Genomic DNA, 14435 nt, shown 5'->3' with positions numbered 1-14435 from the left:
ATTAGGCCTCCCAGGGGTGTCAAACATACGGCCCGTGGGCCAGAACCAGCCCGCCAAAGGGTCCAATCCGGCCCACTACATGACTAGACAAAGAGGTGGCAGGTTTCAGGAACAAGTTCTACACTGAGTGCCTGCTTCAGAGGCTTTGCACACTGACCAGAATACAGTTACTGAACATTGTGCAAAATATTGTCAATCTGCAGCATCAGTCCAAAAGAATCTGTGCCAGACTTCTAACTTAAAATAATATTGGGAGAACCCCATTGCTAAAAAACAAAAAAATGTATGTATAAATGCACATGTACTGACAGAGGAGTAGAGTGATTCACACATCTCAGGCTGTTCATCTGTTTTATAAAAGGATGAACATCTGCAGAATGCACTTGAGCTTCTTTATACAAGAAAGGGGAAAAAAATTGGAGCTGATGTTATTTTAAGGTAATTATGGATTTATCTTGTGTCGCCCATATGACTAAATGAGTTTGACATCTCTGCATTAAATAGTCCTAAATCTGAATTTGTGAGGTCTAAATTGCCGTGCACATTTTATCTAATTTAGTTTACCCATCTTTTAATTTAATTATTTATGTATTTTTTCAAAATGAGTCAAGCTCTTCTGCATTAAAGTCCTCTTTTCTGATGTTACAAATCGTTAAACCTACCAGTGACCCTTGGTCTTTACTCCACTTACCTGTTGGCATAATGTACGTTAACTGAACTTACTCTAATAACAGTATTTCTACATAAAACCTTCTCTCAACCTTATACTTACCTGCTATGCTTGAATAAGAAAAAGATGATTTGTCCAAAAATCTGTCTTAAATTTAAAAATGTATCTTGTAAAGGTCTTTAAAAGCATTACATTCAACTGTTGATATCTGTCGACACCCTGACACACCCAAGTTAGCGACACTTGAGGTATGAATGACCAACAGTTACAGCACTCTGATTTCCCACGCGCACTTGACACTAAAATGTCTCTAAATCTAAAAGAAAAGTTTAACTGAAGGGCAGTTTCAAGAGAGGTGCTCATTTGATATGTTTATTTTTTAGTTTAATGTGACTGTTTCCTGTCTCACCTGTGAGGAAAAATTATATTAACCTTCTGTCAACCTTCTGACTTGTGTGTGTCATTTCCCTTACCTGCACTGTCTTTGTTAAAAGTGCTTCCTTCACTCTCGTCTTCAAGAGGTAGCCGACAAGAATAACGTAATCAATTACTTTTTCAGTCCTCTAGATACATTTTACTGCTGCAAAAAAATGGCTGAGGTGAAATGAACAGACTGAAAACTTTATCCTATAAGATAAAAAAGATGTTGGCAAAGTTTTCCTTCGGGGACATGATTCACAGTTGAAAAAAAGTTAATATTTTGCAGTATATAGCAATATATTTTATCCCAATTCTCAGCATATCGCAACATATTTAAAATCACAATAATATTGTATTGTGACTTAAGTATCGTGATAATATCGTATCGTGGATCATCTGGTGATTCCCACCTCTATTGAATGCTCCGAATTCAAATTAATTGTTTTTAGTTAACTGGTTTGTTTTAAGAATGTAGTCTGTTTTTGTGTATGAAAAATTTTATGCTGTTTGTTTGTACTTTTCTGTGAAATTCTTGATGCTGTTGTCTCACCCAGGACTCCCTTGAAAAAGAGGTTTTGAATCTCAGTGGGACTGTTCCTGGCATAAATTAAATAAATAAAAGTACAGTAGCTAGATATACAGTCATAAACAGGACTACTAAACATGCAGAGCAGCAAAAGTAGTCATAAAAAATGTCAGTTTATAAAATACCCATCGTGTTAGTTTTTAACTGTGGAATGTAAACTCCACAATTAAAACCCACAAACACACACCAAAATAAAAACAGGACAGAGTAGTAATGGGGGTTCAGATATGGGCAACAATATATTATTATTAATAAAAAAGTTTAAATAATTTCTTGTAATTATTTTTCACCATTTTCACCACCTTTTTTAATAGACTTTTTATTTCAAATTTTGATTGCCTTTTCTTAGTACAATTGTTTTTTGTGATTCATATTTCATTATGTTATTTTACTGGAAAAACAGGCACAAAGGTTTAGAGTTACAACTAATGATAATCATTGTACATTATTAATTCATCTGTAAAGTAATTGTTTGGTCTATAAAGTCAGAAAAACGCTCATAGCAATTTCTCGGAACCCCACAGTGATGTCTTGAAATTAAAGATATATTGAAGATAATTAATTTATCGACACATAAAAGGACAAAAAGCAGCAAATCCTAACAAGCGATGGACCAGAACGCTTGGAAACACAACTTAAAAGGATTAATCTGTTAGCAAAATATTTAAAAGTTTATATCCAGAGCTAGTTTTTTTTTTTTTGGTTTGTTTTCACAACCGTAAAATCAAAAGCGGTGGCACTGTCACTGGCATCATTTTCATCAGTATTTTTCATTTTAGTGGTGATTTCAAATCAAACCTCAAATGCAAACCTAAACATCCATCTTGAAGTAGCGCATCACTGTGTGGCTGTAACACGTGTAGGTCCTGAATCCACTCTGACAGTACCAGCTGTTTGTGATTTGTGGTGGTAGACATCAGCTGTGGGTAAAGGGTATAACAAATTGAGGGGGACAAGTGGAACAAACCTGAGTGTTTATTTGTTGGTGTATGCTCGCCATGCTCTAAATTGGACGTCACCGCTGTTTCTTGTCACCAGCAGAATCCAAATGTGTTGTGGGCAAAAGAGATACTTAAATTCGATGTACTCGCTCTAACATGATTTAAATGAGCCTCTTGGCTCGCCTGGACAGATTGACAGCGTTGTCTTTATCGCTGCTTTGTTTTATTTTTGGCTGTTTACTCTGCCTCTCTGCTGTCAACTCACACGACGGCTTTAAAGGAGCCTGCTTCGATCTTCCGAGATCTGGGGAGAATGAGCATCCTTTTATGTTCTAAGTGCTTTATATGACAAATATGAAAAGGGATTCAAGAGAGAGCTGACAGGTTTTTTGTCGCCCTGTTCCTCAGCTGCAAAGAGCTGCGCAGGGAAAAGTCAGACCTGCAATCTTATAACATGAGAACCCGTACAAAGCTGAGCAAAGAGGTAGACCCCGCTCGTTCGGGGTCCTGCTGGGTCAAAGTCATTAAATGCAACTTGATGTACAAACAAAAGGTTTTATTTCTGTAGAATAAAACCTGAATCCTGAACACACTGTAGCTTGAACACGCTGCAGTGCAGCAAGTTTCTCTGCTTGTTTATTACAAAATTTACCATTTCATTGTGCCGCAATGTGATCGAGAACAACACTAGAGTATTAATGAGCTTTAATTTTATTCACCCTGGCTATCCAAAGAGATTTAATGAGCAGAATAAATGACCTTGTCAGTTTCTTTTAATATTTCAAAAGGTCCTTGAATCTATTTCCCACGAAATCAAGAAGGAGATAAATAATGCATAATAATCTATTCCTTCCTCTTGTTAGTGTGGCTGTAGTGAGATGAGAATGCACTGATGTTGAAGGAATAGTTTGGGAAACAGGCTCATTTACTTTCTTCCAGAGAGTTTGATAAGAAGATTGACACCATTCTCATGCCAGTATTTAAATGATCTATGAAGCTGGAGCCAGGAAGCGGTTAGCTTAGCATGAAGAATGGAAACGGGGGGATACGACTAGCCTGGTAACCTCATGGTGATGACAAGATTCAAGGAGGTCAAAAATGGTCTTTTGGCTGTAGCTTCATATTTCACAGACAAAATGAGAGTGGTATGAAACCTGTAATCTAACTCTAGGCAAAAAGTGTATTTTTCAAAATGTCAAACTGTTCCTTAATCCCACCAAGATGTGCTTAGCTTATGTTAGTTTAGCTTAGCTTAGCTTAGCTTAGTTTATCTTAGCATAACGACTGGAAGGGTGGGAATCAGTTAACCAGGATCTGTCCAAAGTTCAGTAATTCACCTGCCATAGACTATCACTCACTAAAACTGTATTACATTTATCACCATTTTTATCTGATTTGTGGTCTATGTGCCGATGATCCTATTTAAAAAAAAATTACTTCGTTATAACGTGAATGAGGTGTCTATCTCAGTGTATTTTAGGGCAAAAGGGCTCAACACAGTTCTCAACCTGGTGGCTGAGCCGGCAGCTAACAGTGCTAACTCAGTGAACAGCTTTAAACAAAGGCAGCCATTGTAGCCAACTTGGGGACTTTCTCGACCCTGTTTGCAACTTTATTTCTATAAAGCTACAAGCGACAAATTTAGCGACTTATTCAGACCATCAGGGGAAAAGAGAAAATATAGTATATTGTAATTCATTCCCATGCACGCTGCTCAGAGTCATCACAGTCCACGGCTTTTCCACCGGTAGTGCAGGTTCCTCCCCCTCTCTTCTTGCATCGTGCAGTAGGTGTAGGACAGGCAGGGCAAGAGGAGAGGAGGCACTGCTCGCCATGGGAATTCAGTTGTAGCCTAGTGTTTCCCATTTGGCCCATCTCATTCTTTTCTATTGAATCTAATGCTGTGCTGAAAGTTTAAATTCTCCCATTAATGCAAATAAGCATATGCCATCAACTTTCAGTGACTTTTAGAGTGAGCGCTAACTACTTCCATTGGAAAAGACTGAGCAACACTGACAGCAACATTGCTAAAATAGCTAATGGTGTTAACTAATGGGGAATTAGAGGGTGGGCGCTACGCTTCTGTGACAACACCGTCCTGATGTCAGCGGTAACCGCCTTATGAGCGCAGTTGCGCAAGTGGTATGCACATATACACTAACATGCATGTATGGCCCGACCGGCTCACCACAACAAACCACAGAGAAGCTCAGATCACAACACACACAGCTGGAGGGTGACGTCATTCTCTGCTCAGGACGCCATCACTCCACTTTATCTTTACATAGCAAATACAGAACCTCTAACAGTAACAGTAGAGTATCTTGTTTGCTTAATTGAACACAAAAGGACAATTTGTGGTTTTACGTTCAGTAATTTGTGATCTTAAGAGATGTTGAGGGTTGGATTAGTTGAGCCAGGCTAGTCATTCCTCCCTTCTCCCAGGCTTTATGCTAAGTTTAGCTAACGTTGAATCACATCCTGGCCCCCGCTCAGTACTTACAGAGAAACAAATATGAGAATTTCCCAAAATGTTTTACTTATTTCAAAGTGCTTTAGTTTATAAAGGCACTTAAAATTGCCTTTACTGATGAAGAGAAGTGTGACGCACTGGAGTCACATCTTCCCTCTTTGAAAAGTGACCATTCAGAGTTTGGTTTTAGCAGCATGTGTTGTAAGAATAATTAGTAGATAGATGGGTGATGACAAACAAATGTCATTGCAGAACTAGTGAATCCAACGTTGGTTAGAATGTCTGTTGTTTCAGTCTCATCACGTCTTTTAGTATATTAGTCCTCAGGCCTGATGGCCCAGCCGCGTCCTAGCTGCGATGGCAGATCTCGCAGCACTCCAGACAAAACTCAAGACACTCGGTCGGCTCGCAGCAAGACTCAAACAGCACCGAGTGGCAGTGGGCATGGCAGTTGAGCTCCTCCACGGGCGCCTCCTCTATGGCCGAGCAGCAGCGGGCGCAGGCGTGGCAGCAACAGGAGCAGAGGGTGTGGAGGCAGGAGGAGCACGCCTCCAGCAGACCCAGGAGCAGCACGGAGCACTGGCACCACAGGCACGCCAGCAGCAGGTGTAAACAAGAGTCTGTGGGTGAGGAGAAATGAGACAGAGAAGTGATTTTGCCACAAATATCACATCTGAGGTCACAGAGAAGCTGTTGTATGTTCTAAACGCCTGTCAGACACCATCAGAAACGGGGATTAACGATTCTATTAACCCTAAATTAATCTCTCGCATGTTTATTTGTGGTGCCAACGAGAACATAAAAGAGAAACAACTCTGCTGCAGTGATCAAGTGTGATTGTGTTTACTTAATCACAGAGCTTCCTTCAGTCCTCGAGGGAAAATAAAAAAGGCCACCGAGGCTGCCAGTGATGAACAACAACTAGGAAGAAGCTGTCACAAGATAATTGCTCTCCTGCCCAAATTAGGTGCAGATGAAATTGCATATATTAACCCTGCTGGTGTGTTACAGTGCATCTCTCGCGATCCTAACTGTTGTATTGTTACTCAGCTGCTGTTTTCATCCTCACAAGGACCAGATAGTGAGTGAGCTCATGCAAATCGAGCTGTTTTATCCTGTTTACTCAAGGAAGTAAATGAAAAGCAGATGGCAGAATTCCCTGGGGAGTGGGGTTCAGCGTTTTCCTGCTTAGCCGCTCGAATTATACACCCCAGCACATAACTTATGCTAATACCTATATATATGTGTGTAGATGAAAAAGGAGCATTATGTGTGGCTACTGTATTGATTTAATGCATAACTTCACAGAGATAACAACATGAACACAAGGATAAACAAGGAGTGGCCCGCTGCACGCTTTGATAAAACTGGAAGAAAGTGCAGCAGTCTGAAAGTCTTCAAGGGAAACTTTTTAGAGATCTGTTTGTGTCAGAAGAGAGATTGTCTTTGGTGGTAACTGAAAAATCATTCCAGTGTTTCAAACAGTTTTTATACTCTTTCATTGTAACTATAACTTTCCAATAATGGTGCATGATAAACCAAATTTATTAAATTACCAACAGCAGCCCAAAACGCAGTCCAAAATATGTACTGTAATACTGTTATCAATCAAAATATACATATAAAAGTATACTTAAAATGTAAGTTTGAGAATTCAAATGTTGTTAATCAATGTACTATATGTCAGGATAAATATGACAATTTATTATGATTTTAATTTTATATCATATTGTCCACTGCTGTTTAAAGAGTCCATCGACTCAAAAATGTTTATGTACCTTAAAATGTCTGACCTGAACTATACTGACTTCATTAGTTACTAGAGAATTGTTTTCACATTCCTGTAATTGAGGTGCCGATGTCTTAGCCTGGAAATCCAGACCCAAATCTAGAAAGATTTAGGGTCTGGCTATGAGTAATGCAAATGGCCCAACTCGAGGGGCGGCACCAAGCATGCATTTGAAAATATCACTGCACGCAATTGGATAACACTATGACCAATCAGGACAATACACGGGGTGACGTATCCAGAGCTTAGCTACCAGCGGAGCTAAATGGTAGATTAGACTCTTGCCGTATCCGGTTGGCAAAACAGCAAAAACGTCCTTCTTGCAAAGGAAAGACTCGAGCGCCGTCTTCTGTCCCTCTTTTAGAGAAAAAGCCAAGTCTAACTCGTTCACTGCAGCGGCCAAAGCCGTTTCAAACAGCTGGTGTTCATCCGTAGCCATCTTGCAATGTTTACTGACAGATTCCGGACCTCATCGTCACAGCGCTGTCGTCATCTGTTTAGCTCGCCTCTGGCCCGCCTATATCAGATACACCGATGTGATTGGTGCAGCTCGGCTCCAACAGCATGGGTAATGAGCATCATTACTGATTGCCAGAGTGACTCGCTGAGCAAATTGAAATTTCTTGCGAGTATTTCCAGGGTACTGATGTCTGTGCACTGCCCTAAAATCTGGATTCAAACGTATGCCAAGCAAGATAAGCAAGATAGATCATTAATATGACAGCCCATTGTTGTCTATTATTGGAAACACATATTAGCGGTAAGTACAGAAAGCAGAGTTTGTATTAGCATAGCAAAGGTTTTGACAGCAAACTTGGTAGGGCGTGTAGTTTTTGGATGTTAACTGGACCCTGGAGCATCCTTCCACTGTCTGCCAAAAACCCCATCATATCAGATAGCTTAAGATAGCTCATTAGTGCAGATTTCACAACCATTAGTGCTGTGTAAGCCACTGACAGTTAGCCTACAAGCTCACCACAAGCTAACCAAACAACATAAACAAAACAGCACTTAGTATTCTGATATGTATACTAGCCGCCAATTTTGGTGCACAACAGACTCCTCATCTCTCACATGTATGGCTGAGTCTCTCCAATGTTTCCTCTAACATTAGCCATCATTATGCGCCCCGCTCTTTCACCAGCCAACCTAACACTAGTCACGTATCCATCTATTTTCATCCGGGTTTTCAGGGCCAGGTTGTAGGGGCAACAGGCTTAGCAACGTACCCCAGACGTCCGTCTCCCCACCAACACTTTCCTGCTCCTCCTGGGGGATCTGGAGGTGTTTCCAGGCCAGATGAGATATACAGTCCCTCCAGTGTGTTCTGAGTCAGCCCCAGGGCCTCCTACCAACTGGATGTCCCAGAAAACCTCTAACGGGAGGCGCCCAGGAGGCATCCTGATCAGATGCCTGAACCACCTCCACTGGCCCCTTTCGACAGGAAGGAGCAGCAGCTCTACTCTGAGCTCCCTCGAGATGTCCGAGCTCCTCACTCTATCTGTAAGGCTGAGCCCAGCCACCCTATGGAGGAAATTCATTTCAGCAGCTTGTATCCCCAATCTAATTTCTTTCTGTCTGTGATGTCAAGAGTCAGCACGCCTGGGTACCTGCACCTGCCTGCTGCCTGGCACACAATACACATGACCCCGATGCTTCCCACTGTGGGGCAGTGGCTCCAGGGTGTTTCCTCAGCCTCTGGGGGGACCCTGGTTTCCTTGTACCAGGTGAGGTACTCAATCATCTTCTAGACCGTTTCATTCAGGGTCTTCTTAAATCGCTCTTAATCTGGCCAGCTTAGCTGGGACCACTTTGCTTTAGGAGACCTAAATGGTGGTGATTCTAGGACAGGTAGTCTTACATTGCCAGACCTATGTCCACACTTCATTTAAGTGTTGTGCCAACGCTGGAGAAAGCGGAAAAAACTAAACCTAGTGCAAGAAATAGTGGTGGGGGGGCATGATTGCTGTGCCTACCAGTTGCTGTAGCAGTAGGTTGGTGTGAGCCAGCCACACTCCTCGCACTCCTCTTGCTCTTCCTGCTGCTGCTGCTGTGCACCGACAAGCTGGAGCCCTGCAGTCGGCTCAGGCCTGGGGGAGGAGCAGGCCTGTGGTCTGGGACTGTGAGGCCACATCGTGGGCAGGTGGGCTTTTGGAGGTCACACTGAGGCTTCTTAAACCTGGCTGCCTCCTGCGAGGTCTCTGCTGGTGGGACTGCAGCAGGTAGAGGCTGGGCTGGGCAAAATAACAAACAAACATCACAGAGCAAGAATAGAATTACTCAGTGTTGAAGCTTCGGAGTGAGCACGAAGCTATAATCAATCTGGGCATTAAAGGGATAGTTTGGATTTTTTTTAAGTGTGTTATATGAGTAAGATCTTAAAGCCAGTGCAGTATTTAAGAATACTGAAGCTACTGAAGGACAGGAGTGGTGTGACTGATGGAGGGGGCTCTGGTGATGATGTGAGCGGCAGAGTTCTGGACCAGATGAAGTTTGTGGATGGACTTGAGGGGAAGACCAAAACAGAGTGAGTTACAGTAATCAATACGGGATGCATTCTCGGAACCCATCGGCTGTATTCGGCGTCTGACTTCCGGCAGACAGCGATACAGCCTCTGGGGGCAGACCCCCAATTTTTTGGCATTCCGGTTTGATTTGGGCGGAGGAGGCGAATTTCCATTTCCGACTTCTGTTTATATATAAGTAAATATGCTGAACCATTGCGATGGATTCAGAGTTTGCAGTGACGCCAATTATGTTCCGCCTCGTTAGTTCACCGCACGGAGCGTTTAACCTGGCAACAACTGCAGCTGGCTCAAATGTAATTGGTCAATATCACGCGGACTACAAACAGCCTACAACCGGAAACCAGGGCTCTTTCGCTCTTCTTCCGGAGGCAAGATCTCTGGGGTTTATAGAGACTATACGGGATGTAACCAGGCGGTACCCTGTGGTGTGAGAGAGTGCTGCCGAGGATGACCCCCAGACTCTTAAACTGCGGGGAGGGGGAGACTGAGGAGTTATTAATATCAAGTGTGAAACTGTAAATTTTTTGCCAACGTGGATTTGGTGCCAATGAGAAGTTACTCAGTTTAATCACTGTTAAATTTGAGGAAGTTGGTAGACCAACCACTCCTGTGTTCTGTGAAGTAAAATTACTATTTTTATCAATGGAATCTGGTGCCTCTGAAGGGAGCATAGATGGACAGTGCACACCTAAACTGGTATTTATTTTTGTCAGTGGCATACACCTATCAACTAAAACATTAAAACCACCCACAAGTGACGTGAATAACCCTGTTCACCTCGTTACAATACAATGTTCTGCTGGACTCAAAGGATCTACCACCAACTCCCTAGGTCCAGACACCACAGGACACACCCAGAGGTGATGTGTCGATGCCTAGACAGGTCAGAGCCAAGGCCGATCCATGGTGGGGCCTCTGACCTGTTGAGGTGTGGACACAGGACCTCTGAGATACCGTCACGTCCCACGGGTCCCACCACATGTCAGGTGGCATCCAAATGAATGCAAGGACCTAAGGTTTAACAGCAGGATGTTGAGTTGCAATGAGATGACCAATGTTATAAACTTCAAATGTCAGTGGTTTTAATGTTTTGTGAACATGTGAACCATCCCTTTAAAATTCGAGACACACTGGTAAGTGCAAAACAGCTTTGAAACACAGAGTCATTGTTTTGCACGCAGGACTTTTCTTTTCATTTTCTTTACATGTTGTGGTAGCGGATAGCCCCACGTCGAGAATAACAACATTTCATTTAGGTCATTGTATTGTTCACACATCTCACGGTTTCCACTTACTGCTGATGAGGTCAGCGGGGATGGTATTTCCTCTGCTAATAGGGTCACGTGCTAGAAGGATTTCCTGCGCTGATTTTAAAGACGCACTACCTTGAGAGACATTAAGAGAAAGTGATGTTAAAAAGGTATTAAAAGATATGACAGATTTATTACTGACCACTCAGTAGTCATTTATCAAAATCGCTACCATTTAATATGTGTAGTGTAGACCTGATTTAAAGAGCTCCTTACCATCACATGATTTATTAAGATGCTTCAGTGTCCCAGGAAACACTTAAAACTTTAAATATTGTTGGGACAAAAATGGTCAAATTTACAGGTAATAAATAGCAGCACAAAATATTGTCTCTTTGTCTGAAATACAAGGCCAGAGCAGCGGCGTGAAGACACATATTTTACAGCTTATGTCAGGTCAGATCATGAGCACTTGCCTTTAGTCGGGTTGCCGTGTTCCTCCGTCCTGTCCACAGGTGAATGGTCTCCTTCTAACATGTCTGATACTCATGACTGCTCAGGAGCTCCTTTACACTTCGTTCAACCGTTCACCTTCCTCATCTCCCTGCTTCTGTCGGCACCAAGAGGTCAGGAAACCTCCAACAACACCCAACATGCCGCCCTGAGTCACTGCTCAGGAGACTGTGAGCTGTACTCTTTGTGTGTGTGTGTGTGTTTTGTTGTTGTTCAGTGACTTAACAACACTCCCCTTCCCAGCAGATTCCTGAGTCGGCGCTCTAAACATGCTGATCACAGAGCAGCTGAGACGTCCGAGGTCTGATTGTGTGACTTTAGTTTGCCTTCTCTGTTCTGCTTTTAGTCACCTAACACGACGGAGGCACATGCCCCACGAGTGTGTTAGCTGAATACTGTATGTATGCAAGCTCTCGCGCCCTCTTATGCACACAAACACACACACACACACACAGACCTGTCAAAGTTATGCATGATCTACCATTCTGTTTGCAGCTAAATGCAATTACTATTTTGCTGTATTTATGTTAATCCATGTTTTCACTTTAATAGTCTGTTAGTCAGTTTTTATTTCTGTATCATGCAAAATGTTTGGCCGATCCCACGAGATAAGAGACACTGCTTGATATCGAACATACAAAATATAACAATACATCCTCAAGTACAACTAAACAAAACAGTATCAGTAATAACATTATATGTACCTCTATATACTTTCAAACAACATTTATGTTATTGATCTCCATCCATCCATTTTCACCCGCTTATCCGCGGCCAGGTAACGGGGGCAGCAGGCCAAGCAAAGCACTAGACGTCCCTCTGCCCAGCAACACTTTCCAGCTCCTCCTGAGGGACCCCAAGGTGTTCCCAGGCCACATGGGATAGGAATCCCTCCAGCGTGTTCTGGGTCTGCCCCGGGGCCTCCTACCAGTGAGACGTGCCCAGAACACCTCTAACGGGAGGCGGCCAGGAGGCATCCTGATCCAATCCCCGAACCACCTCAACTGACCCCTTTCAGCTCAAAGGAAATGTAGACAATTTTTGATGAATTAAAGTAAAGGGGGCAGCGTTTAACAACAGCAAACTACATCAAACCTCCAATTAAACCAGCTCAGTGGCCTAGCGGTAGAGTGTCCGCCCCGAGACTGGGAGGTCATGGGTTCAATCCCCGGCCACGTCATACCAAAGAAGAAAATGGGACCCATTGCCTCCCTGCTTGGCACTCAGCATCAGGGGTTGGAATTGGGGGGTTGGATCACCACATGATTCCTGAGCGCAGCACCGCTGCTGCTCACCGCTCCCTCAGGGGACGGGTCAAACGCGAAGAACAAATTTCACATACTCAGGTGTGTGACAATCAGTGGGACTAACTTAACTTAACTTAAAAAGCCTCACACAACTCCTGCAGTGTAATCCAAGTCTCATTTATCCAGTTGATGCTCAGTACTTCCCAAACACATGCATTCTCGCCAAAACCTTGCGATTTAAAACACTTCCGCATTAACAGTCTCACACAGGGAGGAGCAGTGCGTCTGTGCAAGCATGTCCATTTGAACTCTGCTCAAAAACTCTGCAAGCGTGTTTTTGTTCTCTGCAGAGAACAAACACACGCTTGCAAGGTTGTTATAGCTAACTAAAACTAGGTGTAAACAATTTTTTTTAATTAACTGAAATTTTAAAAACAAAAACTAGACCTTAGAAAAAACAGAAATGGCTGAAAACAATATTACAAAACTAAAATAGAATGCAAATAAACAGGAAATGTATTTTTAGCCTTTGTCAATTTGGACAAATTTGTCAAAACAACAACATGAGAAGGTGTTAGTACCACATGCAAGTAGAACGCATGGACCTGCATATTTTAAATAGTAAAGTTTTAGTGTAAATGCATGTGTTTGATAACAACAGGACAAATTACACTTGGTTTATACTGCACCAGCTGTGTGAGTGTTTGTAAAAAGGTGTTTTTACACAGTTTTGCTGTCGTTACACGTGGCCCCCTTTCACTGCAACACATCAAGGACTTTGTAAGTTTTTGGATTCTTTGTTTACAGTGGAAGGATGCAAAAAAAATCTGAGTTTCTCTCATGACTTCAGCATAAAGTGGGGTGAGTAATTAATATACAAATGATAATTTGTGGGTGAAGTATTCCTTTAATCTTAATATGTACTTGAGGGCATAGAGTGATAGTGAGCCAATCGAGTTTTTATTTTAACCTCCCAGAACCAAATAAAACCATTACTGAGTGATTAATTACAGTCAGTGACACTGAAATCTCTGCATGTGGAAATGTTTTCCCACAGATGAGTATTTCATGGAGATACTGGACACATGGGCGACAGCATCTTCATTACACACTGATGAGAAGATGAACAGAGACCAGCCCCTTTCTACACGGCTGTTGACTAAGTGCTGTCAAAAGTGCTGCGCTGAAAAACATGTTGACTCGCCCGCCTCATTGTGAGTATATGGCACATCAAAGCAACACATAAGTGAAGCTGTTGAAGTTGTCGAGCACCATGCTAACTTTCAGTCAGTGAACGCAGCAGTGGAGAGGCAGCCAGAGGAAAATGTCGTCTAATAGGCTGACAGCGAATCAAAGGAAGCTCTGGGAGGCAACAGCAAACTTAAAGCTAACTCGTTATCAGCAAAGACAATTACTGACATTAGTCAAAACAGGGAGCTGGAGAATCTGAGGCCTTTGTTCTGGATTTGGTGGTGAAGTCTACAGTAACAGCTTCACTTCATGGTGTGACGCCATTGTTTATTTATTTATTTTCCCTATTGTTATTATGGCATTTTACATGATGGTATGATAAAGGAGGGTAACCAAAATCTTTCAGTGATCATCAAAAGCAAAACAACCATGAATATTAACAAAAATGCTTTAAAGATATATTTGAAAAAAAAAAAAACAATCTGCAGCTTATGTAATAATTTAATGTTAATCATCATTACTTGCAGTAGGAATTTATATTTATTATTTTTATTTATTACTTTCATTCATGCAGAATCTTACATCCATTTTTACTTTGTTCAGATAGTTAACAATTACTGCTTGCACACCAACTACATAAAACACACACTGCTAAATTCATAATTGTAAATTCCAGCAATATTGTGAGGGATCTGATTTACACAAAGCATCCGTGTGAATAGATCACTTTGAATTATGTCATCATAGTTTAGTTTGATTTAAATAATTCAAATTTCTTATTAGAATTAGCCAAACTAAAATCCAGAGAAACACAACCCTGCTCTTGC

The 14435-nt window shown here is 42.0% G+C and overlaps 1 protein-coding gene across 1 annotated transcript; it reads right to left on the bottom strand.

The window, feature by feature from the left end:
• Window positions 1-1495: 1495 nt before the first annotated feature.
• On the bottom strand, window positions 1496-11397 carry LOC125887804 (myoD family inhibitor domain-containing protein-like). Its single transcript, XM_049574878.1, has 4 exons — window positions 11130-11397; window positions 10703-10788; window positions 8856-9113; window positions 1496-5710 (listed from the first exon to the last, which is right to left on the bottom strand). The coding sequence occupies exons 1-4, from the start codon at window positions 11192-11194 to the stop codon at window positions 5439-5441; spliced, it is 681 nt and encodes a 226-aa protein (XP_049430835.1). The 5' UTR covers window positions 11195-11397; the 3' UTR covers window positions 1496-5438.
• Window positions 11398-14435: the final 3038 nt, after the last annotated feature.

Source organism: Epinephelus fuscoguttatus, linkage group LG4 (assembly GCF_011397635.1).
Source record: "Epinephelus fuscoguttatus linkage group LG4, E.fuscoguttatus.final_Chr_v1".
Classification (NCBI taxonomy): domain Eukaryota; kingdom Metazoa; phylum Chordata; class Actinopteri; order Perciformes; family Serranidae; genus Epinephelus; species Epinephelus fuscoguttatus.
The sequence above is the reverse complement of the archived record's forward strand: the minus strand, read 5'-3'. Positions and strand labels throughout refer to the sequence as shown.

What these genes read in the sequence shown, in the direction of transcription:
- LOC125887804 (XM_049574878.1), bottom strand. Translation starts at nt 11,194, where the DNA reads ATGTTAGAAGGAGACCATTCACCTGTGGACAGGACGGAGGAACACGGC. An exon ending in GGCAACCCGACTAAAGGCAA is followed by an intron (nt 10,789 to 11,129) that starts GTGCTCATGATC and finishes CTCTCAAGGTAG; the next exon opens with TGCGTCTTTAAAATCAGCGC. An exon ending in ACCTACTGCTACAGCAACTG is followed by an intron (nt 5,711 to 8,855) that starts GTAGGCACAGCA and finishes CCTCACCCACAG; the next exon opens with ACTCTTGTTTACACCTGCTG.